At 44.0% G+C, this 26,243-nt stretch overlaps 1 protein-coding gene across 1 annotated transcript in view; it reads left to right on the forward strand.

The window, feature by feature from the left end:
* Window positions 1-12,653: 12,653 nt before the first annotated feature.
* LOC139276796 (zona pellucida sperm-binding protein 3-like) overlaps window positions 12,654-26,243 on the forward strand; it is a 42,786-nt gene continuing 29,196 nt past the window's right edge. The window contains exons 1-8 of the mRNA XM_070894798.1: window positions 12,654-12,790; window positions 14,617-14,929; window positions 17,112-17,227; window positions 20,352-20,455; window positions 20,697-20,874; window positions 20,972-21,092; window positions 21,163-21,254; window positions 21,338-21,389. Of these exons, the coding sequence (XP_070750899.1) occupies window positions 12,654-12,790; window positions 14,617-14,929; window positions 17,112-17,227; window positions 20,352-20,455; window positions 20,697-20,874; window positions 20,972-21,092; window positions 21,163-21,254; window positions 21,338-21,389 (1,113 nt within the window). The remainder of the gene's footprint in view (window positions 12,791-14,616; window positions 14,930-17,111; window positions 17,228-20,351; window positions 20,456-20,696; window positions 20,875-20,971; window positions 21,093-21,162; window positions 21,255-21,337; window positions 21,390-26,243) is intronic.

Here is a 26,243-nt window from a genome sequence, read left to right on the forward strand (position 1 = left end):
CCCGTGAGGATGTTGCACTTTATCAAGGAGGCTTTGAGGGTGTCCTTGAAGCATTACCTCTTCCTGCCAGAGGCTTGCTTGGTGTGTCGAGGCTCTGAAGAGTGCTTATTTTGGGAGTCTCATGTCAGGCATGCAGATAATGTGGCCTGCCAGCAGAGCTGACCGAGCATGGTCATTGCTTTGATGTTGGCTTGAGCAAGAACATTGATGGTGCATCTGTCCTCCCAATGGATTTGCAGGATCTTGCAGAGGCAGTGTTGGTGGTACTTCAGTGCTTTGAGGTGTCTGCTGGAAATAGTCCACATCTGATCCATAAGGGAGGGCAGGTATCACTGCTGTCTTGTAGACCATAAGTTTAATGCCAGATTTGAGGCTCTGGTTTTCCAAAAACTCTCGGGTAACAGAAGGCTGTGCTGGCATACTGGAAGGGATATTGGATGTCATCTATGTCTGCCCTTGCTGACAGTAGGCTCCTGAGGAGGTGTATATAAAATGTTCCACATTGTCCAAGGCCTCACCGTGGTGGGTGGTGGTGGGGGGGGGGTCAGGTTGGTGGAGGACCTTTGTTTTGCAGATGTTTAGTGTAATGCCCATGTTTTGTACGCCTCGGATTAGGCATTGAGGATTGTTTGGTCATATTGTCATTCGATGAGAGGATAGGACGACCTTGGATCTAGCCTGGAGATGGTGGCGGTTAAAAAGATTCCCATTTGTTACCTTGCGGAATGCTGAGCTGGGGTGACTCTTCCAGTCTGAGCCCCTGAATTGATTCTCTCTGATTGCCTTGCCTATTCCCTACCCCCTCAAACTTGGCTACATTACATTCAGTCCCTTCATCCAATTCATTAATATAGATTGTAAATAGTTGAGGCCCCAGCACTGATCCCTGTGGCACCCCACTAGTTATTGTTTGCCAACTGGAAAATAACCCATTCATATTCATTCCCGATTCTGTTTTCTATTATCATGGATACAGGATTGCCTAACTAATATTACTCCCAACCCCATGAGCTCTTATCTTGTGTAGTAACCTTTTATGGGGCACCTATCAAATGCCTTTTGGGAAATTCAAATACACCATATCCACTAGTTCACCCTTTTCCCACCTGCTTGTTACATCCCCAAAGAACTCCAGCAAATTTGTCAAACATGATTTCCCTTTTTATAAAACCATGCTGACTGTTTGTTTGAATTATGCTTTTCCAAATGTACTGATTCCTTAACAATGGAATCGAGCATTTTCCCCATGATATGCTAACTGGTTTAGCTTCCTGCTTTGTCTCCCACTTTTTTATATAGGTGTTAGATTTGCAGTTTTTCAATCTGTTGGGACCTCTAGAATCCAGGGAATTTTGGTAGATTGCTACTAATACATCCATTATCTCTGCAGCCACTTCTAAGACCCTATGATTCAGGCTTTCAGGTCCAGGGGACTTGTCCATCTTTAGTCCCATTACTTTACCAAATATTTCTTCAGTTAAGTTTCAGCCCCTTGATTATCTACTATTGGGATGTTTATAATGTCTTCTACCATTAAAAACAGATACAAAATATTTGTTCAACATCTTTGCCATTTCCCTGTTCCCCAGTCTCATCCTCCTAAAGTAAATATTGGTCCCTTAACTACTCTCTCTCTCCTCTTTCTATACTTGTAGAAGCTCTTACTATCTTTTATATTTCTTGCTAGATTACACTTTTTTTTAGTTTTCCTTTGCTGTTTTTAATTTCCAAATCCTCTGGCCTCCCAATAATCTTGGCAGCATTGTTTTTAACTTGATACCATCTTTTACTTCCTTAGTTAGCCACAAATGGTTCTTCTTGGTTTTCTCCCTAGAATATATTTTTGTTGCAAGTTATGAAATATCTTGTCTGCCACTGCTAATCAACCATCTTACTCTTTAATCTATTTTCCCAGTCCACTTTATCCAACTCTGCCTTTGTACCTTTTTTGTAGTCTCCTCCTTTTATTTAAGATCAGGACACTGGTTTGAGACCCAACTTCATCACCCTCTGACTGAATTTGAAATTCAACCATGCTATGATCACTTTACTAGAGGATCCTTTACTATGAGAATTTTATTAATCCTGTCTCTATCAGATCTAAGATTCCCTGGTTGATTCCACAATTGTTCTAAAACTATCCCAGATAGTCTATGAACTCTTCCTCAAGGCTACTGGCCAATTTGATTTGTCCAATCAATATGAATATTAAAATTGCTCATAATTATTGCCATACCTTTTCTTACAAGCCTCCATTATTTCTTGATACTCTGTCCAATAGTATAGCTACTATTGGGGAGTGTATACACTGCCTATCAGTGACTTCTTATTTCTTATCTACAAAAAATGATTCAACATCTTGATCTTCTGAGCCAATATAATTTTTCTCATGCACATCTCATCCTTTTAAGTGCTACCACCTCCTTTTCCTTTCTGTCTGTACTTTCAAATTGACAAATACCTCTGAATATTTAGTTCCCAGCCTTGGTCACCTTACAACTAGGTCTCATGGCTATCAGATCATACTCCTTTATATGTATTTGTGCTGTCAACACATCGATCTTATGATTACTGTGTGCAATCAAAGCTTTTAATTTTGTCTTTTCACCATTTTTTTTCCCCCCCCTGCTTTGATGCCACTTTCTAATTCACTCATTTTTATATATTCTATCCCTTCCTATCATGCTCTGGTTATCATTTCCCCCTTCGCTACACTACTCCTATTGCCTTCTTTCTTTGACTTTTTAAATTTTTGCCTCACCTGAATTACCCCCACCATTATAATTTAAAGCCCTAGTTATTCAATTCACCAGGATATTAGTCCCAATGGAACAGCTCCCTCTTAACCCTAGTACTGGTGCCAGTGCATCAGGAATCAAAACTCATTTCTCCCACACCAGTCTTTGAGCCTCATGTTCATCTCTTTGCTCTTATTACCAATGCAAATTTACTCATAGCTCAGGTAGTAATCCAGAGATTATTACCTTTTGTGGTTCTGCTTTTTAATTTAACCCCAGCATAGGAGGCCACTTGGCCCTTTGTGCCTGTGCTGGCTCTTTGAATGTTCTCTCCAATTAATCCCACAACCCTGCTTTCCCCATAGCCTTGAAGTTTTCTCTTGATAGATATCCAATTCCCTTTTGGAAGTTACTATTGAATGTGCTTCTGCTATCCTTCAGGCACTGCACTCCAGATTATTATAACAACTCACTGCATATATTTCTCTCCTCCCCTCTGGCTCATTTGCTAATTACCTTTAAATCTGTCACCTGGTGACTGACCCTCCTACCAATAGAAAGTGTTCTCCTCCCCAACCCTTATTAAAAGCCTTTATTAAATCACCACTCTTGATTTAAATATTTACTTTAAATGGATGTAAGTAATAAGGAGCTGCTGCCATCTTTCTACAGAAAGTAGATGGAGTTACAGACACCCAGCATTCTGTCAGCCAGGAAGTTGAGAGCAGGTTAGTCTCCCTCCAGTGCCAAGGGAATAGACCAAAGCAGCATCTCTTTAATTGGCCACCTTGTTCAATGTCCACTACAGTTAGTGTCTTTGCCTCCATGTACTGTAACTCTGAATGTGTTCCACATTTAGCATCCTTTAAGGGTTAATTTTAATTATGTAATGCACTCTCCAAACTAGTTAGTGAAGTCAAACTGTGGTTTGATAAAAGATCAATTTTTGTTTGAATTCTGGCATTGTGTGCCTTCAGTCATCTGGGGCCTTAAGTCTGAAATTCCCTCTCCAAACCTCTCTGCCTCAATATTCATTATCCACCTCATTGACCCAAGAGTTTGGTTACCTGTCCTAAAGTAGTATTTGTCTGATTTTGCTCCTGTAAAGTGCCTTGGGACATCGTTCTATATAAATGCAAGTTTGTGTTAACAGTAATCACTCTGGGAGCTCTAGAAGGAGATTCTCCAAGTTGACTTAATTCAATCCCAAGGCTCATGTCATTTATGTAGCAGTGACAGCTCCTCCATTGCTCTCCCTTAAACATCAAATGTGCACAGGCCAGACTCTGGCAGTAGCACCAACTGGGAAAATGGTTCCTTATCTGCTGGCCAAAAGTGAGAATTTTTTTTATTCATAGGATGTGGATGTTGCTGGCAAGGTCAGCATTTATTGCCCATCCTTGATTTCCCTTGAGAAGATGGTGAGCTACCACCTTAAACTGCTGCAGTCTATCTGACAGTATTCCCATAGTACTGTTGAGAGTTCCAGGATTTTGACCCAGCAACAATGAAGGAATGGTGATATACTTCCAAGTCAGGATGGTGTGACTTGGAGGTGGTGGTATTCCCATGGACTTGCTGCCCTCATCCTTTTTTTGGGTGATAGAGGTTGTGGGTATGTGAGGTGCTGCTGAAGAAGCCTTGGCAATTTGCTGCAGTGCATCTTTTAGATGGTACACACTGCAGCCATGGTACACTGGTGCTGGAGGGAGTGGATGTTTAAGGTGTTGGATGGAGTGCCAATCAAGTGGGCAGCTTTTGCCTTGGATGGTGTCAAGCTTCGAGTGTTGGAGCTGCACTCATCCAGGCAAATGGAGAGTATTCCATCACACTCCTGACTTGTGCTTTGTAGATGTTGGAAAGGCTTTGGGGAGTCAGGTGAGACACTCATTGCAGAATACCCAGTCTCTGACCAGCTCTTGGTGCCACATTATTTATGTGGCTAGTCTAGTTAAGTTTCTGGTCAATAGTATCCCCCAGGATGTTGGTAGGGGATTCAGCAATGGTAATGCCATTGAATATTAACGGGTGATGTTTGGACTCGTGGTGGTCATTGTCTGGCACATGTGTGGTATGTGGCAAGTAACTATCAGCCAAAGCCTGAATGTTCAAGTCTTGCTGTATGTGGTCAAGGACTGCTTCATTATCTGTAGTTATGAATAGAATGAAACTCTTCACTTGAATATTTAGGGGGTGCAAGTTGAAGGGTGAAATATTGATGATGGACAGCCTCCCAGCCTGACATAAACTGGGGATAGCCAATTGGTGAGAGCTCCTCACTTGTCTGTATGATGCATAACTGCTTCTCAAGTCTGTATTGGTTAAGGGGTATTTGGGCATCAGGAGAACTGCTAACCCCTATAGCAAATAGTGCCATGGACTCTTGCTCCTATTCAGGTAAATGTAGAAGAGTAGGCAATTCAACCACTCTGTTCTGCCATTTAATTTCATTTATGGCTGATCTGTATAGAAACATAGAAAATAGGTGCCGGAATAGGCCATTTGGCCCTTCTAGCCTGCACTGCCATTCAATGAGTTCATGGCTGAACATGCAACTTCAGTACCCCATTCCTGATTTCTCACCATACCCCTTGATTCCCCTAGTAGTAAGGACTCCATCTAACTCCTTTTTTGAATATATTCAGTGAATTGGCCTCAACAACTTTCTGTGGTAGAGAATTCCACAAGTTCACCACACTCTGGGTGAAGAAATTCCTCCTCCATCTCGGTCTTAAATGGCTTACCCCTTATCCTTAGACTGTGTCCCCTGGTTCTGGACTTCCCCAACATTGGGAACATTCTTCCTGCATCTAACCTGTCTGTTCCCGTCAGAATTTTAAACGTTTCTGAGGTCCCCTCATTCTTCTGAACTCTAGTGAATACAAGCCCAGTTGATCCAGTCTTTCTTGATGGGTCAGTCCTGCCATCCTGGGAATCAGTCTGGTGAACCTTCGCTGCACTCCCTCAATAGCAAGAATGTCCTTCCTCAGGTTAGGAGACCAAAACTGTACACAATACTCCAGGTGTGGCCTCACCAAGGCCCTGTACAACTGTAGCAACACCTCCCTGCCCCTGTACTCAAATCCCCTTGCTATGAAGGCCAACATGCCATTTGCTTTCTTAACCGCCTGCTGTACCTGCATGTCAACTTCAATGACTGATGTACCATGACACGCAGGTCTCGTTGCACCTCCCCTTTTCCTAATCTGTCACCATTCAGATAATAGTCTGTCTCTCTGTTTTTACCACCAAAGTGGATAACCTCACATTTATCCACATTATACTTCATCTGCCATGCATTTGCCCACTCACCTAACCTATCCAAGTCACACTGCAGCCTCATAGCATCCTCCTCGCAGCTCACACTGCCACCCAACTTAGTGTCATCCACAAATTTAGAGATACTACATTTAATCCCCTTGTCTAAATCATTAATGTACAGTGTAAACAGCTGGGGCCCCAGCACAGAACCTTGCGGTACCCCACTAGTCACTGCCTGCCATTCTGAAAGTCCCCATTTACTCCTACTCTTTGCTTCCTGTCTGACAATCAGTTCTCAATCCATGTCAGCACACTACCCCCAATCCCATGTGCTTTAACTTTGCACATTAATCTCTTGTGTGGGACCTTGTCGAAAGCCTTCTGAAAATCCAAATATACCACATCAACTGCTTCTCCCTTGTCCACTCTACTGGAAACATCCTCAAAAAATTCCAGAAGATTTGTCAAGCATGATTTCCCTTTCACAAATCCATGCTGACTTGGACCTATCATGTCACCTCTTTCCAAATGTGCTGTTATGACATCCTTAATAATTGATTCCATCATTTTACCCACTACCGATGTCTGGCTGACTGGTCTATAATTCCCTGTTATATCTCTCCCTCCTTTTTTTAAAAAGTGGGGTTATATTGGCTACCCTCCACTCCATAGGAACTGATCCAGAGTCAATGGAATGTTGGAAAATGACTCAATTCATCCACTATTTCCAAGGCCACCTCCTTAAGTACTCTGGGATGCAGTCCATCAGGCCCTGGGGATTTATCGGCCTTCAATCCCATCAATGTCCCCAACACGATTTCCCTCAGTTCCTCCTCCTTACTCGACCCTCCGACCCCTTTTATATCCGGAAGGTTGTTTGTGTCCTCCTCAGTGAATACCAAACTAAAGTACTTGTTCAATTGGTCCGCCATTTCTTTGTTCCCCGTTATGACTTTCCCTGATTCTGACTGCAGGGGACCTACGTTTGTCTTTACTAACCTTTTTCTCTTTACATATCTATAGAAACTTTTGCAATCCGTCTTAATGTTGCCTGCAAGCTTCTTCTCGTACTCCATGTTCCCTGCCCTAATCAACCCTTTGTCCTCCTCTACTGAGTTCTAAATTTCTCCCAGTCCCCAGGTTCGCTGCTATTTCTGGCCAATTTGTATGCCACTTCCTTGGCTTTAATACTATCCCTGATTTCCCTTGATAGCCACGGTTGAGCCACCTTCTCTTTTTTATTTTTACACCAGACAGGAATGTACAATTGTTGTAGTTCATCCATGTGGTCTCTAAATGTCTGCCATTGCCCATCCACAGTCAACCCCTTAAGGATCATTTGCCAATCTATCCTAGCCAAATCACACCTCATACCTTCAAAGTTACCCTTCTTTAAGTTCTGGACCATGGTCTCTGAATTAACTTTCATTCTCCATGCTAATGCAGAATTCCACCATATTATGGTCACTCTTCCCCAAGGAGTCTCACACAACGAGATTGCTAATTAATCCTCTCTCTACACAACACCAGTCTAAGATGGCCTCCCCACTAGTTGGTTCCTCGACATATTGGTCTAAAAAACCATCCCTTATGCACTCTAGGAAATCCTCCTCCACTGTATTGCTTCCAGTTTGGTTAACCCAATCTATGTGCATATTAAAGTCACCCATTATAACTGCTGCACCTTTATTGCACGCACCCCTAATTTCATGTTTGATGCCCTCCCCAACATCACTACTACTGTTTGGAGGTCTGTACACAACTCCCACTAACGTTTTTTGCCCTTTGGTATTCTGCAGCTCTACCCATATAGATTCCACATCATCCAAGCTAATGTCCTTCCGAGCTATTGCCTTAATTTCCTCCTTAACCAGCAATGCTACCCCACCTCCTTTTCCTTTTATTCTATCCTTCCTGAATGTTGAATACCAATGGATGTTGAGTTTCCAGCCCTGATCATCCTGGAGCCACGTCTCCGTAATCCCAATCACATCATATTTGTTAACATCTATTTGCACATTTAATTCATCCACCTTATTGCGGATACTCCTTGCATTAAGACACAAAGCCTTCAGGCTTATTTTTTTAACACCCTTTGTCCTTTTAGAATTTTGCTGTACAGTGACCCTTTTTGTTCTTTGCCTTGGGTTTCTCTGCCCTCCACTTTTCCTCATCTCCTTTCTGTCTTTTGCTTTTGCCTCCTTTTTGTTTCCCTCTGTCTCCCTGCATTGGTTCCCATCCCCCTGCCATATTAATTTAAATCCTCCCCAACAGCACAAGCAAACACTCCCCCTAGGACATTGGTTCCAGTCCTGCCCAGGTGCAGGCTGTCCAGTTTGTACTGGTCCCACCTTCCCCAGAACCAGTTCCAATGCCCCAGGAATTTGAATCCCTCCCTGCTGCACCACTGCTCAAGCCACGTATTCATCTGCGCTATCCTGTGATTCCTACTCTGACTAGCACATGGCACTGGTAGCAATCCAGAGATTACTACTTTTGAGGTCCTACTTTTAATTTGGCTCCTTAAATTCATTTCGTAGTACCTCATCCCTTTTTTTACCTATGTCGTTGGTACCAATATGCACCACGACAACTGGCTGATCTCATTCCCTTTTTAGAATGTCCTGCAGCTGCTCCGAGACATCCTTGACCCTTGCACCAGGGAGGCAACATACCATCCTGGAGTCTCGGTTGCGGCTGCAGAAACGCCTATCTATTCCCTTTACAATTGAATCCCCTATCACTATCGCTCTCCCACTCTTTTTCCTGCCCTCCTGTGCAACAGAGCCAGCCACGGTGCCATGAACTTGGCTGCTGCTGCCCTCCCCTGATGAGTCATCCCCCCTCAACAGTACCCAAAGCAGTGTATCTGTTTTGCAGGGGAATGACCACAGGGGACTCCTGCACTACCTTCCTTGCACTACTCTTCCTGCTGGTCTTCCATTCCCTAGCTGGCTGTGGACCCTTCTCCTGTGGTAAGACCTACTCGCTACACGTGATACTCACGTCATTCTAAGCATTGTGGATGCTCCAGAGTGAATCCACCCGCAGCTCCAACTCCGCAATGCCGACTGTCGAGCTTGAGGTGGATACACTTCCTGCAGATACAGTCGTCAGGGACACTGGTGTCGTCCCTGAGTTCCCACATGGTACAGGAGGAGCATAACACCCGACCAAGCTCTCCTGCCATGACTTAACCCTTAGATACACTTAAATTGGCAACAACAATGTTAAAAGTTACTCTCTGTTATAGAAGAGAAAAACTACTCGCCAATCACTTACCCTCTTGGCTGTGACGTCACCTTTTGATTTCTTTCTACTTTTTTGCCTTCTCTCCCTGCTGTAGCTGCACAGGTATGCCTCTCGCTGCCGCTGAGCCTTTATAGGCCTCACCAACCACGCACTCCTGCCTCGCTGCTGCTGAGCCTTTATAGGCCTCACCAACCATGCACTCTTAACTTCATCTGCCTGCCTTGGTTCCATAAAGCTTCATAACTTTTTATCTAACTAATCAATGAATCTCAGTTTTGAATTTTTCAGTTGAGCCCCAGTGTTGTCATTTTGGAGGAGGAGTTCCAAATTTCCACAACTTTGTTTTGCTTCACATCAGCCCTGAACATCGTAGCTCTAATTTTATTGTTATGCCTACTTGTTCTAGGCTCCCCAAACAGAGGAAATAGTTTTAGCCCAATCAATTCCTTTTAATCTAAATTTCAATTAGATCACCCTGTAACCTTCTATACTCGAGGAATAAAAACCTAGTCTAAACAGCCTGCTCCCATAATTTAACCATTTTAGCCCCAGGATCATTCTGATAAATATTGGCCAGAACAGCATGCTCTTCCAATAGTCCCATGGGATTTTTGCAGCTGCTTGAGGGCAGAATCTGAAAGACAGCACCTCTGCCAGTGCAGTACTTGAATTGAATGTCATCCTTGATTTTGTGCTCCAGTCTCTGGCGTGGCATTTGATCTTCTCTCTCCATGGTGAGAGAACTACCCACCAAGGCAAAGTTGATGCCTGATCTCCCCTGTACTTAGCACCACAAGAGGCAGTGCCTTTAAAAATGTTAAGACCAACAGAGCAGAAAATCCTAAGTTTGTTGCTTGGTCCACTCAATTTTAGCCAATCTCAGCAAGGAGAGCAGTGTGGGGGAATAGAGTTGGCCTTTGCCCCTTGGCTAGGGAGGAGGCAAGTTAGCCAAAGATTCCTGCTCCTGATCACCATCTGGACATCCTGTCTGGAAAGTGCAGTGGGGAGGAGAGGATTAATTTATGATGCTGCCTTCCCCTCCTCCCTCTCTGTCCAGTTAAATAGAGTGTAAACATGCATTGGCTGGGCTCATAAGCACATCAGGCTGAGGAATCTCAGTAAGAATCTTGGGGCTATACTTTTGGCACATCTCCCATTTAGTGCCCATATAAAAGCTGAGATGCAGGTTATTGCCCATATTTGCTGAAAAGTGGAAACGAGTGCCTGATTATAGCCCATTTATCGCCAACTCTACTTTTGGCACAGCTGTATCACCTGGCCTACTTGAGATATATATATATAAATAACATCCTCCTTGTGCAAGGCTGAGAATAGTGCTTCTGAATGTAAACTTGTGCCCAATTATGGCCTAGGTTATCATTGAGTGCTACTTTTGGCAATCCACCCAAATGATTGCTGGCCCAAAAATATGCTGAAGAAAAGCTGCAATAACTCAGCACTATGGGGAGGATCTGAAGTAAAAGGCTGTCGGGAGAATCAATTTGAGTGATTTTTTTTTTTTTTGACTCTTGACAATCATCTAATTGTATTTGTTGAGGACAAATGAAGGGCATTTATAGCTATGGGGCCTGTAATTTCTCAACCAGTATTGATCACTAATCACATGCTGCAGAATAGAGATGGGAGAATAAAATGAGATGTTGCATACAAGTACATTGCTGTAATGCCAGGATTAATAAATCATGGATTTTTCCCCCTGCCCCACAGTACAAGTAGAAGCAGAACTATGGTATGCCTTCCCATGAAGAAGGAAATGGAGTTCCTCAGTTGGCTGATAGGGTTTATTTTATAAAGCAACAAAGGCTAGAATAAAAGATGTTCTATAATGTTAATGATGGAGACCAGGTCCCCTGGTGGGAAAAGTTCTTTTTTAAAAAAAAAACACGCATACTCAATGGCTGTTGAAATGGACGCCAGCCTTGCACGACTGAATAGAACGCTAAGGCCTATTTCACATCGCTAAGGCTATCACCTAAATTTAAAAAGGTGAAACTAGCAGTTTTTAACATGGATGATATTCCAGTGATCCTGAAAACTACAAAAAACACTAAGGCCAGAAATATCACCCAAAACATAGGGGAAAGCCTTCAGGTGAGGAGAACAGCAGAGTGGAGAACAAAAAAAAACCCAAACTAAAACAAATTGACATTTCACCTTCAGCCTCTGGGACTCGAGGTATGCATTCAACCCAGGCTGATGAAATGGAAATCTACAAATTCTCTTTCTCTGCTGGCTTTAACGGACTCAGCTTAAAAAGTAAGTTTGAGGATAGCCTCAACTGTCTTTACATCCCACACCCACAGCACAAAACGAACTCTTGATCGGGTGCTAAATGGTCGGCCTCACTCTTCCAGCTCACAATGAGTGTCTGGTGTGAGATAGGGTAATGTTACACAGGTGTAGGGGCTCTTGACCTTGTCAGGTTAGGGGTCATTGTTGAGATCAGCATTCCTTCCCCCAACTCTCTCCACCCAACATTGTAAAATTTCAGGGACTCTGATATGAAAATGACCCTGTGCGGGAAAACCGGCCAGCTCTGGATATGGGGTCGCCAACCCTCCAGGTTTACCCTGGAGTCTCCAGGAAATAAAGATGAATCTCCAGGACACTGCCGCGAGCAGAAAAATCACAGGGGCATTAAAATAAATTGTATCTTTTTCATTTTCTCTGAGCATTTCTGTTTATTGATGATTTAAAAATATTAGAGAAGAGATAAAAAGGTTGTTTGACTCAGAATCACCCAACTGGGTAAGGAAGAGAGTTCCCTCTCCAATTGGCATGCCATCAGGATGGACATGTTGGGTGATCAATGGATTGAGGGGGGTTGGAGGTCACATGATGAAACCTCCAGGAATATATCGAAAGCAAGTTGGCTGCTCTGCCTGGGTTACCGCCTCCGCATCTTATCCATTCATTGAACAGTTTTATATATTACACGAGTCGATCTCTCCTGGTATTGTTCACGTGAAGTCCAGGAGCTCTCTCTTGATCGCTATCGGGGCCTTGTGGAAGATTATACACAATAGAGGCCCAACAGATCAGCCATGGCTCAATGGGTAACACGCTCACATCTGAGTCAGAAGGTCGTGGGTTCATGTCGTACTCCAGAGAATTAAACAGGTAATCAAGGCTATTACGTCCAGTGCAATACTGCGGGAGTGCTGTACTGTCGGAGGTGCCAGCTTGCAGATCAAATGTTAAACCGAGGCCCTGTCTATGATTTTGTCATTAAAACAGTGACCACACTTCCAAAGTACTTCATTGGCTATAAAGTGCTTTGGGACATCCTAGGTTGTGAAAGGCGCTATATAAACACATTATTTTTATTGGATGTAGAAATGGATTGTCCATTTTATAACCACAGTGTAACCACGGTAAAACATGGTGCATCGAGATTCACCCTCCAATGGGGCCGCGCCGCACTACCTGAGCACAGCCTCTGCCGAAACCAAACCACAAGTTCCTGAGGGGGCGGTTAATCCCCCAACAGCCAGCTTCCTCCACATCTTCCTGCCAAGGTGATGAACAACACACCACAGCACTCCATAAATCAATTAATCAGCAAGGCAAGGAATTATAGCAGGGGCAATGTCCCCCATCAATAACCTCGAGACACCGGTACAAATTGAGAACTGCCATGGCCAAGATGAGTAAGCTCAGGACAAGTTCAGAAGTCAAACCTGGGGTCTGCTTCCATGTCTGCTTCAGTTCCACACTGTCCGTTTTGAGTGAGGCATTGTTCAGGGATCAGGTGCTGGGATTCCAAGGCTGGGGCTTGGGGGGGTCTGGGTCAGGGTCCAGGGTAATGGAAGTCGGTGGGGCAGGAAGGTAGGGGAAGGGGTTGGGGGGGTAGGGACAGTTGCAGTGGGCGATGCCCAGCCAACTGGTTTGGCATGGTTCGGGCTGGGAGCAGTGCGAGTGCTGGGGCAGATAATGGCCAGTTGAAGGGGTGGGGTGCAGTAGGGGAGAGGGGGGACAGGTGATGGGCATCAGGAGCCAGGGGGCGGGCATGTGTTGTGGGGCAGGGTGTGGGAATTGGGGATGGGGTGGGGTCAGGAGTGGGGGAGGAGGGAGGCTCAATTGGAAAAATATTCTCCACTGAAAATCGAGAGAGAAAGAATATTCTGCATATACTTGACAAACATTCACAGGCCCAGACTGAGTGCGGCCTGAGGGTGGGGAGGGGTCGCTCAGGCTTCCTGTCTCACCTCCGTGATCTTGTCCATGCTCGGGTGGCCCTGGAGAGGGAGCATGCGGTGCCCATCGGTACCCTCGATTCCTCCTGCGACCGATGGGTACTGCAGGAAAAGGAAAATCTTATCGACACGAATAATAATATTGTGATTTACATTATGAGTTTATTTTAGTTTAATAGGTGAAGATGTTTAATTATATTAGTGGTGCCGCCTCAGTTTATTAAAATAAACTCCACCTCCAGAATCAACCTAGTGGAACTTCTCTGAACAGCCTCCTATGCAAGTATATCCTGCCTTAAATACAGAGACCAAAACTGTACGCAGTACTCTAGGTGTGGCCTCACCAATACCCTGTACCCTGTACCGATGTAGCAGGACTTCTCTGCTTTTATCCCCCTTGGAATAAAGGCCAACATTCCATTTGCCTTCCTGATTAATTGCTGTACCTGCATACTCACTTTTTGTGTTTCATGCACAAGGACCCCCAGGTCCCTCTGTACTGCAGCACTTTGCAATTTTTCTCCATTTAAATTATAATTTGCTTTTGTATTTTTTCTGCCAAAGTGGATAACCTCACATTTTCCCACCTTATACTCAATCTGCCAAATTTTTGCCCACTCACTTAGCCTGTCTATATCCATTTGCAGAATTTTTGTCCTCCTCACCAGTTGCTTCCCCAGCCATCTTTGTATGATGAGGATGAACTGAAGCAGGTGTGGAGTCAGGCAATGGTACGGGAATGTAACTAGACTTATTTCAGTTAACTGTTCTCATTGCACTTAATAAAATCTAGGTCTATTATTTGAAGATGATTAAATTTACATTGGTTGAATAGAATGTATGTTCTTTCGGGCTCTGTACATCAGATCGTCTCCAACCTGGAGCATCTCCCGATCACTGACCCAGTCTGTGTGAAAAACTTTCTGGAAACAACCAATTAGTAAGATTGTTGGATAGTCTATTGGTTTAGTTGAACCACACCTGCTCCAATTGTTTTCAGGTGACTGCAGGCTGTGTGTATAAAAGGGGATCAGGGAGCTCCTCACAGAGCACAGTTGAGCTGCAGTAGTTTGTATTATGGGGCAACTAGTGAAGGGTTTGGGGCCTCTGTTGGTTTTGATTGGAGTTGTTTATTGCTCTGATACTAGGCAGCGGTTTAGAAACTGGGACTTCCCATGGAGCATTGAGAAGGCCACTCATGTCCCTCCTGGCCCAGCTTTTGATTCCAGTTTCAGTAAGTCTGAGGGGCGAAGTGTGTCTCCACTGCAGACTGTGATGGTGCAGTGTGGAGAGCAGAACCTGCTGGTCAGTGTACAGATGGATTTATTTGGAACCAGGCACCTGATTAAAGCAGCTGATCTGACCCTGGGGTCAACAGGCTGTTGGCCAACTGGGGTCTACTCTCAGAACCACACTGTCCTATTTCACTATGGGCTCCATGAATGTGACAGCACAGTAAAGGTAATGTGATTCTTGATCTAAAACCTTCTGCCAACCAGTGGGTACCTGGGAGGAGGAACATCGGCACAGACTAGTTGAGCTGAAATGGATTGTTTCTGTGCTGTATATTCTATGCAATTCTTGGAAATGCAATGATCAATTGACAAATATTACTGACTTGGATGAGTGTAATGTAGCCACATTTGTTGATACAAAAATGGGAGGAAAAGTAATGTGTGAGGAGGACAGAAACCTGCAAAAGCTCATAGATAGGCTAAGTGAGCAAAAATTTGGCAGATGGAGTATAATATTGGAAAGTGTGAGGTTATGCACTTGAGCAGAAAAAAAAAATCAAATAGCAAGTTATTACTTTAAATGGAGAAAAATTGCAAGAGCTGCAGTGCAGCAGGATCTGGGGATCCTGGTGCATGAAACACACAAGGTTAGTATGTAGGTACAGCAAATGATCTGGAAGGTCAATGGAATCTTGGCCTTTATTGCAAAGTGGATGGAGTATAAAAGCAGGGAAGTCTTGCTACAGTTATACAGGGTATTGGTGAGGCCACCCTTAGAATACTGTGTACAGTTGTTAAGTATGAGTAAAGATTCTGACTGGATACTGTGAGCTCAAAGTAAAGTGTGACCTTAGTCTTTTATTGCCGAGTGCCTCTCCAGCCTATGAGGCCTCCTTTAAATACCTGTGCTCCCAAGGGTTTATGGGATCCCTTGGGACTCCAGGGGATGAGACCTCTGGTGGCTGTCTAAAGTAGATACAAGTTTACATATAACAGTTTGATTTACATATTTAAGAAAGGATATGCTTGCTTTGGAGGCAGTTCAGAATGTTGATTCTGGCGATTTAAGGGGGTTGACTTATGAGGAAAGGTTGAGTAGGTTGGGCCTCTACTCATTGGAATTCAGAAGAATTGGAGGTAATCTTATTGAAGTGTATAAGATTGAGGAGGTTTAACAAGGTGGATGCAGAGAGGATGTTTCCACTGATGGAGACTAGAACTAGGGAGTATAATCTTCAAATAAGGGGCTGTCCATTTAAAACTGAGGAGGAGGAATTTCTGTGGCATTTGCTGCCTCCAAGAGCTGTGGAAGCTGGGTCACTGAATAAATTTTAAGGCGATGGACAGTTTCTTAACCAATATGGGGAGCTGGCAGGGAAGTGGAGCTGAGTCCATGATTGGATCAGCCATGATCGTATTAATTGGCTGAGCAGGCTTGAGGGGGGCCATATGGCCTATTCCTGCTATTATGTTGTAACAGTATGACTGTTTTAATCTAAGCTTTAGGTTTGATTAGACTGTGTTCAGACTATTTAGATGAGGGGGCACTTGTGGAGGTTTTGTTTCTGGATTCAACCTTTTTTTGTTTGAATCAAAACTGCGCTTCTGGATTTAAGTGCAAGGTTAATAGACTGTCCTGAGCAGTGGCAGGTGTGAGATGAAGGGTTGTAGCTACATGGGTGAGAGGGCAGATTTATATATTTTTTTTAATACATGTCTGGTGGCTTAGTCTCTTTTTTTTTGAGATCATTGGGGTTCCATGCAGTTTTGGACCCTTTGTAGAATGAATCATGGGAAATCACTTGAATATTCAAGAGATTCTTTATGCTGAAAGACTTGGGGGAAAGATTGAGGCATTTTTAACCAAGTAGGGAGGTGCCTTGAGAGTTAAGACACAACTTTTCTCTGGTGAAATGGTGATAGACTAAAGACAATCCTTTGAAGGAATTCTCAGGATTGTTGGAATGTAGACTGCTTTACCATAAGTGACTGTTAAACTTGTTTGTGTTCCCCAATGGAGCAGATATCATGATTATGTCATGATCGCAGGTTTTTCCTTCCCTAAGCTCCTCTCCCTCTCTACCACTTTCCATTTGTTTAAGACACAGATTAAAACCTACCTATTTGAGCAAGCTTGATGCCAAATTTTGTTCTCCAGTGCCTTAGAATGTTTTACTATGTGAAGGGTGCTGTATAAATGCATCTGGTGGATGATAAAGGCTCCCTTTCCTGAGTGGCCTACAATATCTTTTTTTTTCAATGAATTTTGGATAGGGCTGGGGCTCTAGTTAGTTAACAGAAGAATGAAGGGCTGCGTGTGTTTCCTTAAACACTGTGCACTCTTGTCCAAGAATAACTCCACTGTTCTGTACATGACCCGAACCAGATCATCTTCTTTTCTCTCCCAGATGACTGATGACTTGTTGATTTATACCACCCACCTGTACTACAGGCCGAGCCATATTGGAGGAGTCATTGTGAGAACCAGTGGAGCAGTTGTCCCCATTCAATGCCATTATCCCAGGTAAGGTGGATGATTGACGGGCTCTCCTTTCAGGAGTGTTTAAACTAATATGGCAAGGGGATGGGAACCTATGCAGCGAGATAGGGTGAAGTAATATGGAGTCAGAAACAGATGGTAGAAAAGTAACAAGCAATAGTAGAAGGCTGAGTAAACAAAGGCAAGAAACAAAAAGGGCCACACTACATCATAATTCTAAAAGGACAAAGGGTGTTTAAAAAAAACAAGCCTGAAGGCTTTGTGTCTTAATGCAAGGAAGTATCCGTAATAAAGTGAATGAATTAACTGTGCAAATAGATGTTAACGGATATGATGTGATTGGGATTACGGAGACGTGGCTCCAGGATGATCAGGGCTGGGAACTCAACATCCATTGGTATTCAACATTCAGGAAGGATAGAATAAAAGGAAAAGGAGGTGAGGTAGCATTGCTGGTTAAGAGGAGATTAATGCAATAGTTAGGAAGGACATTAGCTTGGATGATGTGGAATCTATATGGGTAGAGCTGCAGAATACCAAAGGGCAAAAAACGTTAGTGGGAATTTTGTACAGACCTCCAAACAGTAGTAGTGATGTTGGGGAGGGCATCAAACATGAAATTAGGGGTGCATGCAATAAAGGTGCAGCAGTTATCATGGGTGACTTTAATATGCATATAGATTGGGCTAACCAAACTGGAAACAATACGGTGGAGGAGGAATTCCTGGAGTGCATAAGGGATGGTTTTCTAGGCCAATATGTCGAGGAACCAACTGGGGGGGGCATCTTAGACTGGGTGTTGTGTAATGAGAGAGGATTAATTAACAATCTCATTGTGCGAGGCCCCTTGGGGAAGAGTGACCATAATATGGTGGAATTCTGCATTTAGAATGGAGAATGAAACCGTTAATTCAGAGACCATGGTCAGAACTTAAAGAAGGGTAACTTTGAAGGTATGAAGCGTGAATTGGCTCGGATAGATTGGTGAATGATGCTTAAGGGGTTGACTGTGGATGGGCAATGGCAGACATTCAGAGACTGCATGGATGAACTACAACAATTGTACATCCCTGTCTGGTGTAAAAATAAAAAAGGGAAGGTGGCTCAACCGTGGCTATCAAGGGAAATCAGGGATAGTATTAAAGCCAAGGAAGTGGTATACAAATTGGCCAGAAATAGCAGTGAACCTGGGGACTGGGAGAAATTTAGAACTCTGCAGAGGAGGACCAAGGCTTTGATTAGGACAGGGAAAATAGAGTACGAGAGGAAGCTTGCAGGGAACATTAAGACGGACTGCAAAAGTTTCTATAGATAGGTTAGTAAAGACAAACGTAGGTCCCCTGCAGTCAGAATCAGGGGAAGTCATAACTGGGAACAAAGAAATGGCAAACCAATTGAACAAGTACTTTGGTTCGGTATTCACCTAAGGAGGACACAAACAACCTTCCGGATATAAAAAGGGTCAGAGGGTCTAGTAAGGAGGAGGAACTGAGGGAAATCCTATTAGTCGGGAAATTGTGTTGGGGACATTGATGGGATTGAAGGCCGATAAATCCCCAGGGCCTGATGGACTGCATCCCAGAGTACTTAAGAAGGTGGCCTTGGAAATAGTGGATGCATTGACAGTCATTTTCCAACATTCCATAGACTCTGGATCAGTTCCTATCGAGTGGAGGGTAGCCAATGTAACCCTACTTTTTTTTAAAAAAAGGAGGGCGAGAGAAAACACGGAATTATAGACTGGTCTGCCTGACATCAGTAGTGGGTAAAATGATGGAATCAATTATTAAGGATGTCATAGCAGCGCATTTGGAAAGAGGTGACATGATAGATCCAAGTCAGCATGGATTTGTGAAAGGGATATCGTGCTTGACCAATCTTGAATTTTTTGAGGATGCTTCCAGTAGAGTAGACCAGGGAGAACCAGTTGATGTGATATATTTGGACTTTCAGAAGGCTTTCGACAAGGTCCCACACAAGAGATTAATGTGCAAAGTTAAAGCACATGGGATTGGGGGTAGTGTGCTGACATGGAATGAGAACTGGTTGTCAGACAGGAAGCAAAGAATAGGAGTAAATGGGTACTTTTCAGAATGGCAGGCAGTGACTAGTACCGCAAGGTTCTGTGCTGGGGCCCCAGCTGTTTACATTGTACATTAATGATTTGGATGAGGGGATTAAATGTAATATCTCCAAATTTGTGAATTACACTAAGTTGGGTGGCAGTGTGAGCTGCGAGGAGGATGCTATGAGGCTGCAGAGTGACTTGGATAGGTTAGGTGAGTGGGCAAATGCATGGCAGATGAAGTGTAATGTGGATAAATGTGAGGTTATCCACTTTGGTGGTAAAAACAGAGAGACAGACTATTATCTGAATGGTGACAGATTAGGAAAAGGGGAGGTGCAACGAGACCTGGGTGTCATGGTACATAAGTCATTGAAGGTTGGCATGCAGGTACAGCACGCGGTTACGAAAGCAAATGGCATGTTGGCCTTCATAACGAGGGAATTTGAGTACAGGGGCAGGGAGGTGTTGCTACAGTTGTACAGGGCCTTGGTGAGGCCACACCTGGAGTATTGTGTACAGTTTTGGTCTCCTAACTTGAGGAAGGACATTCTTGCTCTTAAGGGAGTGCAGCGAAGGTTTACCAGACTGATTCCCGGGATGGCGGGACTGACGTAGCAAGAAAGACTGGATCAACTGGAGTTCAGAAGAATGAGAGGGGATCTCTTAGAAATGCTTAAAATTCTGACTGGTTTAGACAGGTTAGATGCAGGAAGAATGTTCCCAATGTTGGAAGTCCAGAACCAGGGGTCACAGTCTAAGGATAAGGGGTAAGCCATTTAGGACCGAGATGAGGAGCAACTTCTTCACCCAGAGAGTGGTGAACCTGTGGAATTCTCTACCACAGAAAGTTGTTGAGGCCAATTCACTAAATATATTCAAAAAGGAGTTAGATATAATCCTTACTACTAGGGGATCAAGAGGTATGGCGAGAAAGCAGGAATGGGGTACTGAGGTTGAATGTTCAGCCATGAACTCATTGAATGGCGGTGCAGGCTCGAATGGCCTACTCCACCTATTTTCTATGTTTCCTTCAATGGCGTTGTGAATTTGAAGTAAAGCTGGCCTTGCTCCTTCGCACAGGAAGAGGACAGTGAGCAGCAATGCAATCGAGCCCACCTGGGTCCCATTCTCCTCCACCAAGGAGGGAGAGGGTCATCTGTCATTCTCCCTGCGTCTGATGACTGGTAAGTGATGGTCAATTGTCTACAACTCTTTTGGATAAAACCATAATTAAATCAAGTGCCCCCTGATCTGGGGGACACTCGAAACACTTTTCACGTGCCCTTTTTTGTATTTTTTGTTTTTTTGTTTTGTGTTTTTCTTTGGGCAGTTAAACTCCATTTTCTGCAATACCTGTGTTTACCTGTTCCTTGGAATCAATAAAGCAATGTATGTCTGTTGTTTGTTCGTTCTCTCTCATTCTAGCTGACTGGAGTGCAGAGCATACCTCCAATATCTACCACCTGGGTGACCTCATTCACATTGAAGCCTCTGTTATGACCATGAACCACATGCCACTGAGGCTGTACATTGACCGCTGTGTAGCTACACTGAGCCCTGACCAGGCCTCCACCCCCAGATACAACATTATTGACTTCAACGGGTAAGGTCTTTATCTGGGCTGCATAAGTCACTCTCATAACTGTTTGGTGGAGGGAATCCATTCTTAATGATGCAGCTTTTTCCGACCCTCTTTCCAGTTGCCTGTTGGACAGCCGAGACGAAGACTCCTTTTCTTCCTTCGTGTCACCGCGAGATCACCTGGATAAGCTTCAGTTCAAGCTGGATGCATTCCGCTTCTTTGAAGATGACAGGGACTTGGTAAGAGGAGACCAGATGTTGAGACAGTGAGCGTTTGACACTGAGTAACTCGTGCATGTGTCTCCTGCAGATCTTCATCACTTGCCACCTGAAAGTAGCTGCAGCAGATCAAAGGCCAGATTCAGTCAACAAAGCTTGTTCCTTCCAGAAGCCAGCCAACCGGTGAGTGAAATCTACCCAATAATGGTGATCCTCTGTTTTTGGCGTATGGATGCTTCTGACCAATGGCTTGCTTCCTTGTTTAGATGGTCCCTGGTGACTGAATTGGACCTGTCCCTGGTGGAAGGATCCAATGAGGTTTGTGCCTGTTGTGATGGGGGCAACTGCAGAGCCCTGAGATTGCGATCTGGAGGAAGACTTCACTCCAGGGGCAGGAGGGAGGTCCTATCTGAGCTGGGTATGTTGTGGTGGTATTGGGTGTTGGGGCTATTGTTGGATGTTTGTAACTGGATGGAATTAATTGTTGCAGAGTCGGAGCCTGTGTGGGAGGGTGATGCCTCCCTCGGACCCCTGATCATTCTGGATGCTGATCTGAAGGACCTGGTTCATTCGGTGGGAAGTGAAGCTGTCGAGACTCGCGAGGAGATTCAGAGTTCTTCTCTGGGTGAGTGTTGATTTTATGAAAATCCCATTCCAGTCTAGTGACTCCTGACTCCAATGGCTTCTCATTCTCTGCAGGTGATGCAAGTTCTGAGGTGCTTCTGGTTATGGCTATGACGTTGGCATCTGGGGCCCTGATCTCAGCCGCTATGGTGGCCTTCCGACTGTCCAGGAAACGCAACTGACTCCTTTCTGTCAATTGGGCGTCTCCATTATTTGTCAAAATTCTTTAATAAATTTGAAGTGTGACTTGTGCTTGAGTTAGTCTTTGGTGTTGAACTGGATTAAGTACTGTAGTCTTTAAGTATCGAATAACTCCATGAGGCTAAGTACGGTTAGCTAGTTTAGGTGTGACCTTACTCCAGTTTATTTACTCTGAGGATTCATCATGGCTGCCAACATTATATATACACGGCGTCCATGTGTCTACCAGTGACCATTAGGACTCTGACAGTCGTGCCCTCCGGTGGCAGATAAAACCCAGCTAATGTACATAACAGTCTTGGTGGTTTGAACTTCAGTCATCTAAATTAGGGGGTTCTCAACCTTTGGCAGTTTTAACAAGGGAGCGGGGCCTTAAACAAAGTCTTCCTGTAACACAACGCAAGTACTTTTCTCTAACAATTCCCAGTGTTGCTCCCAATCTCTATAGTGATGCTGCAGAAAATACTGTCCCCACACCCATCCCACTCACACTTTCCCTCCAAGGCCACCACTCCCTCACCAACTGTTCAGGCACATGCGTTGGTCCCAGTTCTCTGCTAAATTGCAAGCCAGCCTTTGACCTAGCTGTAGTGTATGGAGAAAGAGGCAGACTGAAAACTGAGCTCAAAATAATGTGACCTTTAGTCTTTTATTGCAGGTCTCCAGAGTGCCTCTCCAACCTGTGAAGCACTCTTAAATACCTTGTTCCCAAGGGATTATGAGATTCCTTGGGACTCTGGGGAATGAGCCCTCTGCTGGCTGTACAGTGTATATATAAGTCCAGATACATAATTATAAAAATATGACAGAGTTTTAACACCAAACACAAGGTAGAAAAACTATGGAAATTAATACAAAGTTGGTTACAGCAGTGTCCAGATTAATCTTGGAAGGTTGAAATCCTAGCTCGAGGCCAATATTGAGAACCATTGGGTCTGCTGGTTTTAAAACTTCTTGATTGAGCAAGACTACTCGCATGCAGTGGCAGAATGAATGAGGTTAGGCACCAAAGGGCAGCTAGCACATTTGTAATTATACTACAGGTACAATATCTCAAATTGCAATTGTCCAAAAACTGGACATTTGAGAATTCCATTTGATCAGTAAAATAAAATCCAGAATTATTGTCCAAAAACCAGTGGGCTGGACTAGTTATTGACTGCTGCGATGTTTTGAAATGGCATGCAATTGCTCCAAGCCTTGCTGAATGACCCCCCGATCTGACCTGCCCCATGCAACCATTAGTACTTTGTCTGTCTTGGTGGCATACATACGCTCTTGATTTTCTTGTCTGAAATCGGCTCAGTCTCGGTCCTGAGGTTGCTGGATTTGAGACATTGTACCCGTACAGTGTGAGTCAATACTTGGACAACAGGAGCAAAAATGGAAGGGTGGGGAAAAGGAGAGAAATTAGTGCAGATTATTTAAATGAGTTTCCACTCTGTTTCAGTTTTGCTAGTAATTGTCAACAGTTTCCTCATTGTGCCATTCTGCTGGTCTCTCTCTCTCTCCCCAAAGACTGTGACTTATTGTTTGACCAAAGCAGCTCCTTTTCCTACCGGTCAGTGCTGCCTATTTCTTTGCCCCTTCATTTGATTGACAATCCCATATGCACAAATAACAAAAGTTCAAATCTGAAATGGAACAGTGTGTGGATCTGCTATTGGCTGATTTCAATGGTCAAGGAATGCTTACAACTGAATGGTCACCAACTATAACCCAATGGTAGCAAGGGGTTAAAACAGCAACTTGCCCCAGTTAATCCAAGGGAGGGGAGCACCAACCCACGTAGTGTGAAATTGGGACAAGTCTGGGGGGGTGGGGGGGTCAAGAAATATCTCAGGGACCCTATGAGAGTGGAGGACTGAGAGCTTGGGGTGGGAGATCTGTGCTCAGCATCTGCATGGCCATCTTTCTCCCTTCAGCGAGCGGGAGCCTGGGCTTAATGGTAGCTGCCGCCATCACACACATTTTGGGGGGGGGGGGGGGGGAAACGAAGGTGCGTGTCGCGGCCGAGGTCTGAGTTTCCACTGGAGCCACCAGTTTGCTCCGCTCGGTTCCCACTTTTTACAAGATGTTTCTTAAAGCTGACTTTTTGTTTAACTCCCAGAACACTTGGCAAACCCCTTGCAATAATCTCAGACCATCGGTTGAAAACCTCTGGTCTGAAAGACATGAGGCCTATATTTTACTGACCATCTCACAACCTGTCACTTTTTTTCTTGGGCATTTGAAGCTAGGCTGTACCCGGACTAATATTGTGGCCTTTAAAAGGATGGAATCTGCAAGTACAGCACAGAAGGAGGGCACTTGGCCCTTTGTGCCTGTACTGACAATTTGAATGTTCTCTTCAATTAATCCCATAGCCTTGAGGTTTTCTCCCCCATCAAGTATATATCCAAATCCCTTTTGGAAGTAACTATTGAATGTGCATCTACTATTCTTCAGTGCACTGCACTGCATTCCAGATTTATTATAACGAGTCACTGCGTATATTTTCCTCTTCCCTTGGGCTCTTTTGCCAATTACCTTTAAACCTGTGTCACCTGATTACTGACCCTCCTGCCACAAAGTGTTCTCCTCACCCACCCCTTATTAAAACCCTTCATAATTTTGAAAGCCTCTATTAATTCTCTCCTTCACAACTTGTGTGAAAATCTTCGTCCCTCTGAAGTAAATATTGTGACTTTAAATGGATGTAAGTAATCAGGAGCTGCTGCCATCTTTCTACAGAAAGTAGATGGGGGTTACAGACACCCAGCATTCAGTCAGCCAGAAGTTGTGAGCAGGTTATAGTCTCCCTCCAGTGCCAAGGGAATAGACCAAAGCAATAGCTCCTTAATTGGCCACCTTGTTCAATGTCCACTGCAGCTAGTGTGTTTTGGCCTCCACATGTACTGTAACTCTGCTGAATGTGTTTCACATTTAACATCACTTCAGGGTTATCCTGTAATTGTTTTAAATTTCATTATGTAACATACTTCCCACCAGTCAAACTGGTTAGTTACAAAAGGGGTGGTTAGTGAAGTCAAACAGTGATTTGGTAAAAGATCTATATTTTGGAATTCTGGCATCTTGTGTCATCAGTTGTCCAGGGCTTGAAGTCTGGAATTCCTTCTCCAAACCTCTCTGCCTCTCCAAGATGCTCAGTAAAATCTACCTCTTTGACCAAGAGTTTGATTATCTGTCCTGAAGTCATCTTTGGCTTGGTGTCAATTTATATCTGATTACACTCCTCCTGAAGTGCTTAGAGACGTCTTACTATATAAATGCAAGTTTCTGTTAACAATCATCATTCTGGGAGCTCTAGAAGGAGTCTGTGTCCATTCTCCAAGTTGACTTAATTCAATCCTAAGGCTCGTGCCTCATTTATGTAGCAATGAAAGCTCGTCTGATGCTCTCCCTTAAACACCAATGTGCACAGGCCAGGCTCTCTGGCAGTAGCACCAACTGGGAAAATTATTCCCTTGGGTTGTGGGGGTGAAGTTTGTTACAGATCCACTGGCCTAAATTGAGAATTGCTCATCACTCTAATATCAAGGGGGTACAAGTTGAATGGGGAAATCTTGATGTTGGACTGCATCCCAGCCTGACATAAACTGGAAATAGTCAAATGGTGAGAGCTCCTCACTTGTCCATTTGATGCATGACTGCTTCTCGCGTCAGTGTTTGGTTGAGGGGTATTTATTGGGGTATCAGGAGAACTGCTAACCTCTCTATCCAATGGTGACATGGGATCTACTACATTTACCTGAATAGGAGCAAGAGTAGGCGATTCAACCACTTGCGTCTGTTCTGCCATTTAATTGGATCATGGCTAATCTGTATCTTAACTTCATCTACCCACCTTGGTTCCATAAAGTTTCATACCCTTACTTAACACAAATCAATCAATCTCCGTTTTGAATTTTTCAGTTGAGCCCCAGCATCCACAGTCAAGTGGGGGAGAAAGTTCCAGATTTCCACAACTGTGTGTGTGATGTTTTGCTTAACATTACCATGAACATCCGAGCTCTAACTTTAATCTTTTGTCCCCTTGTTCTGGGCTCCCCAATCAGAGGAAATAATTTTTCCCTACCAATTCCTTTAATGATCTGCATCTTAATTATATCACCCTTTACTCTTGGTTTTTTATTCCTTGAGTAAAAAAAAAAGTCTACGCAGCCTGTTCTTGTAAGTTAACCGTTTTAGCCCCCGTTTCAGTCTGATAAATATTGGCCAGAACATGCAGAGAACTGCTCTGCTCTTCCAATAGTGCCATAGGATTTTTTTACAGCCTCTCGGCAGGGCAGATGGGGCCACAGTTGAAGGTCCCATTCGAAAGACGGCACCTCTGCCAGTGCAGTG

This window comes from Pristiophorus japonicus, chromosome 12 (assembly GCF_044704955.1).
Source record: "Pristiophorus japonicus isolate sPriJap1 chromosome 12, sPriJap1.hap1, whole genome shotgun sequence".
NCBI lineage: Eukaryota > Metazoa > Chordata > Chondrichthyes > Pristiophoridae > Pristiophorus > Pristiophorus japonicus.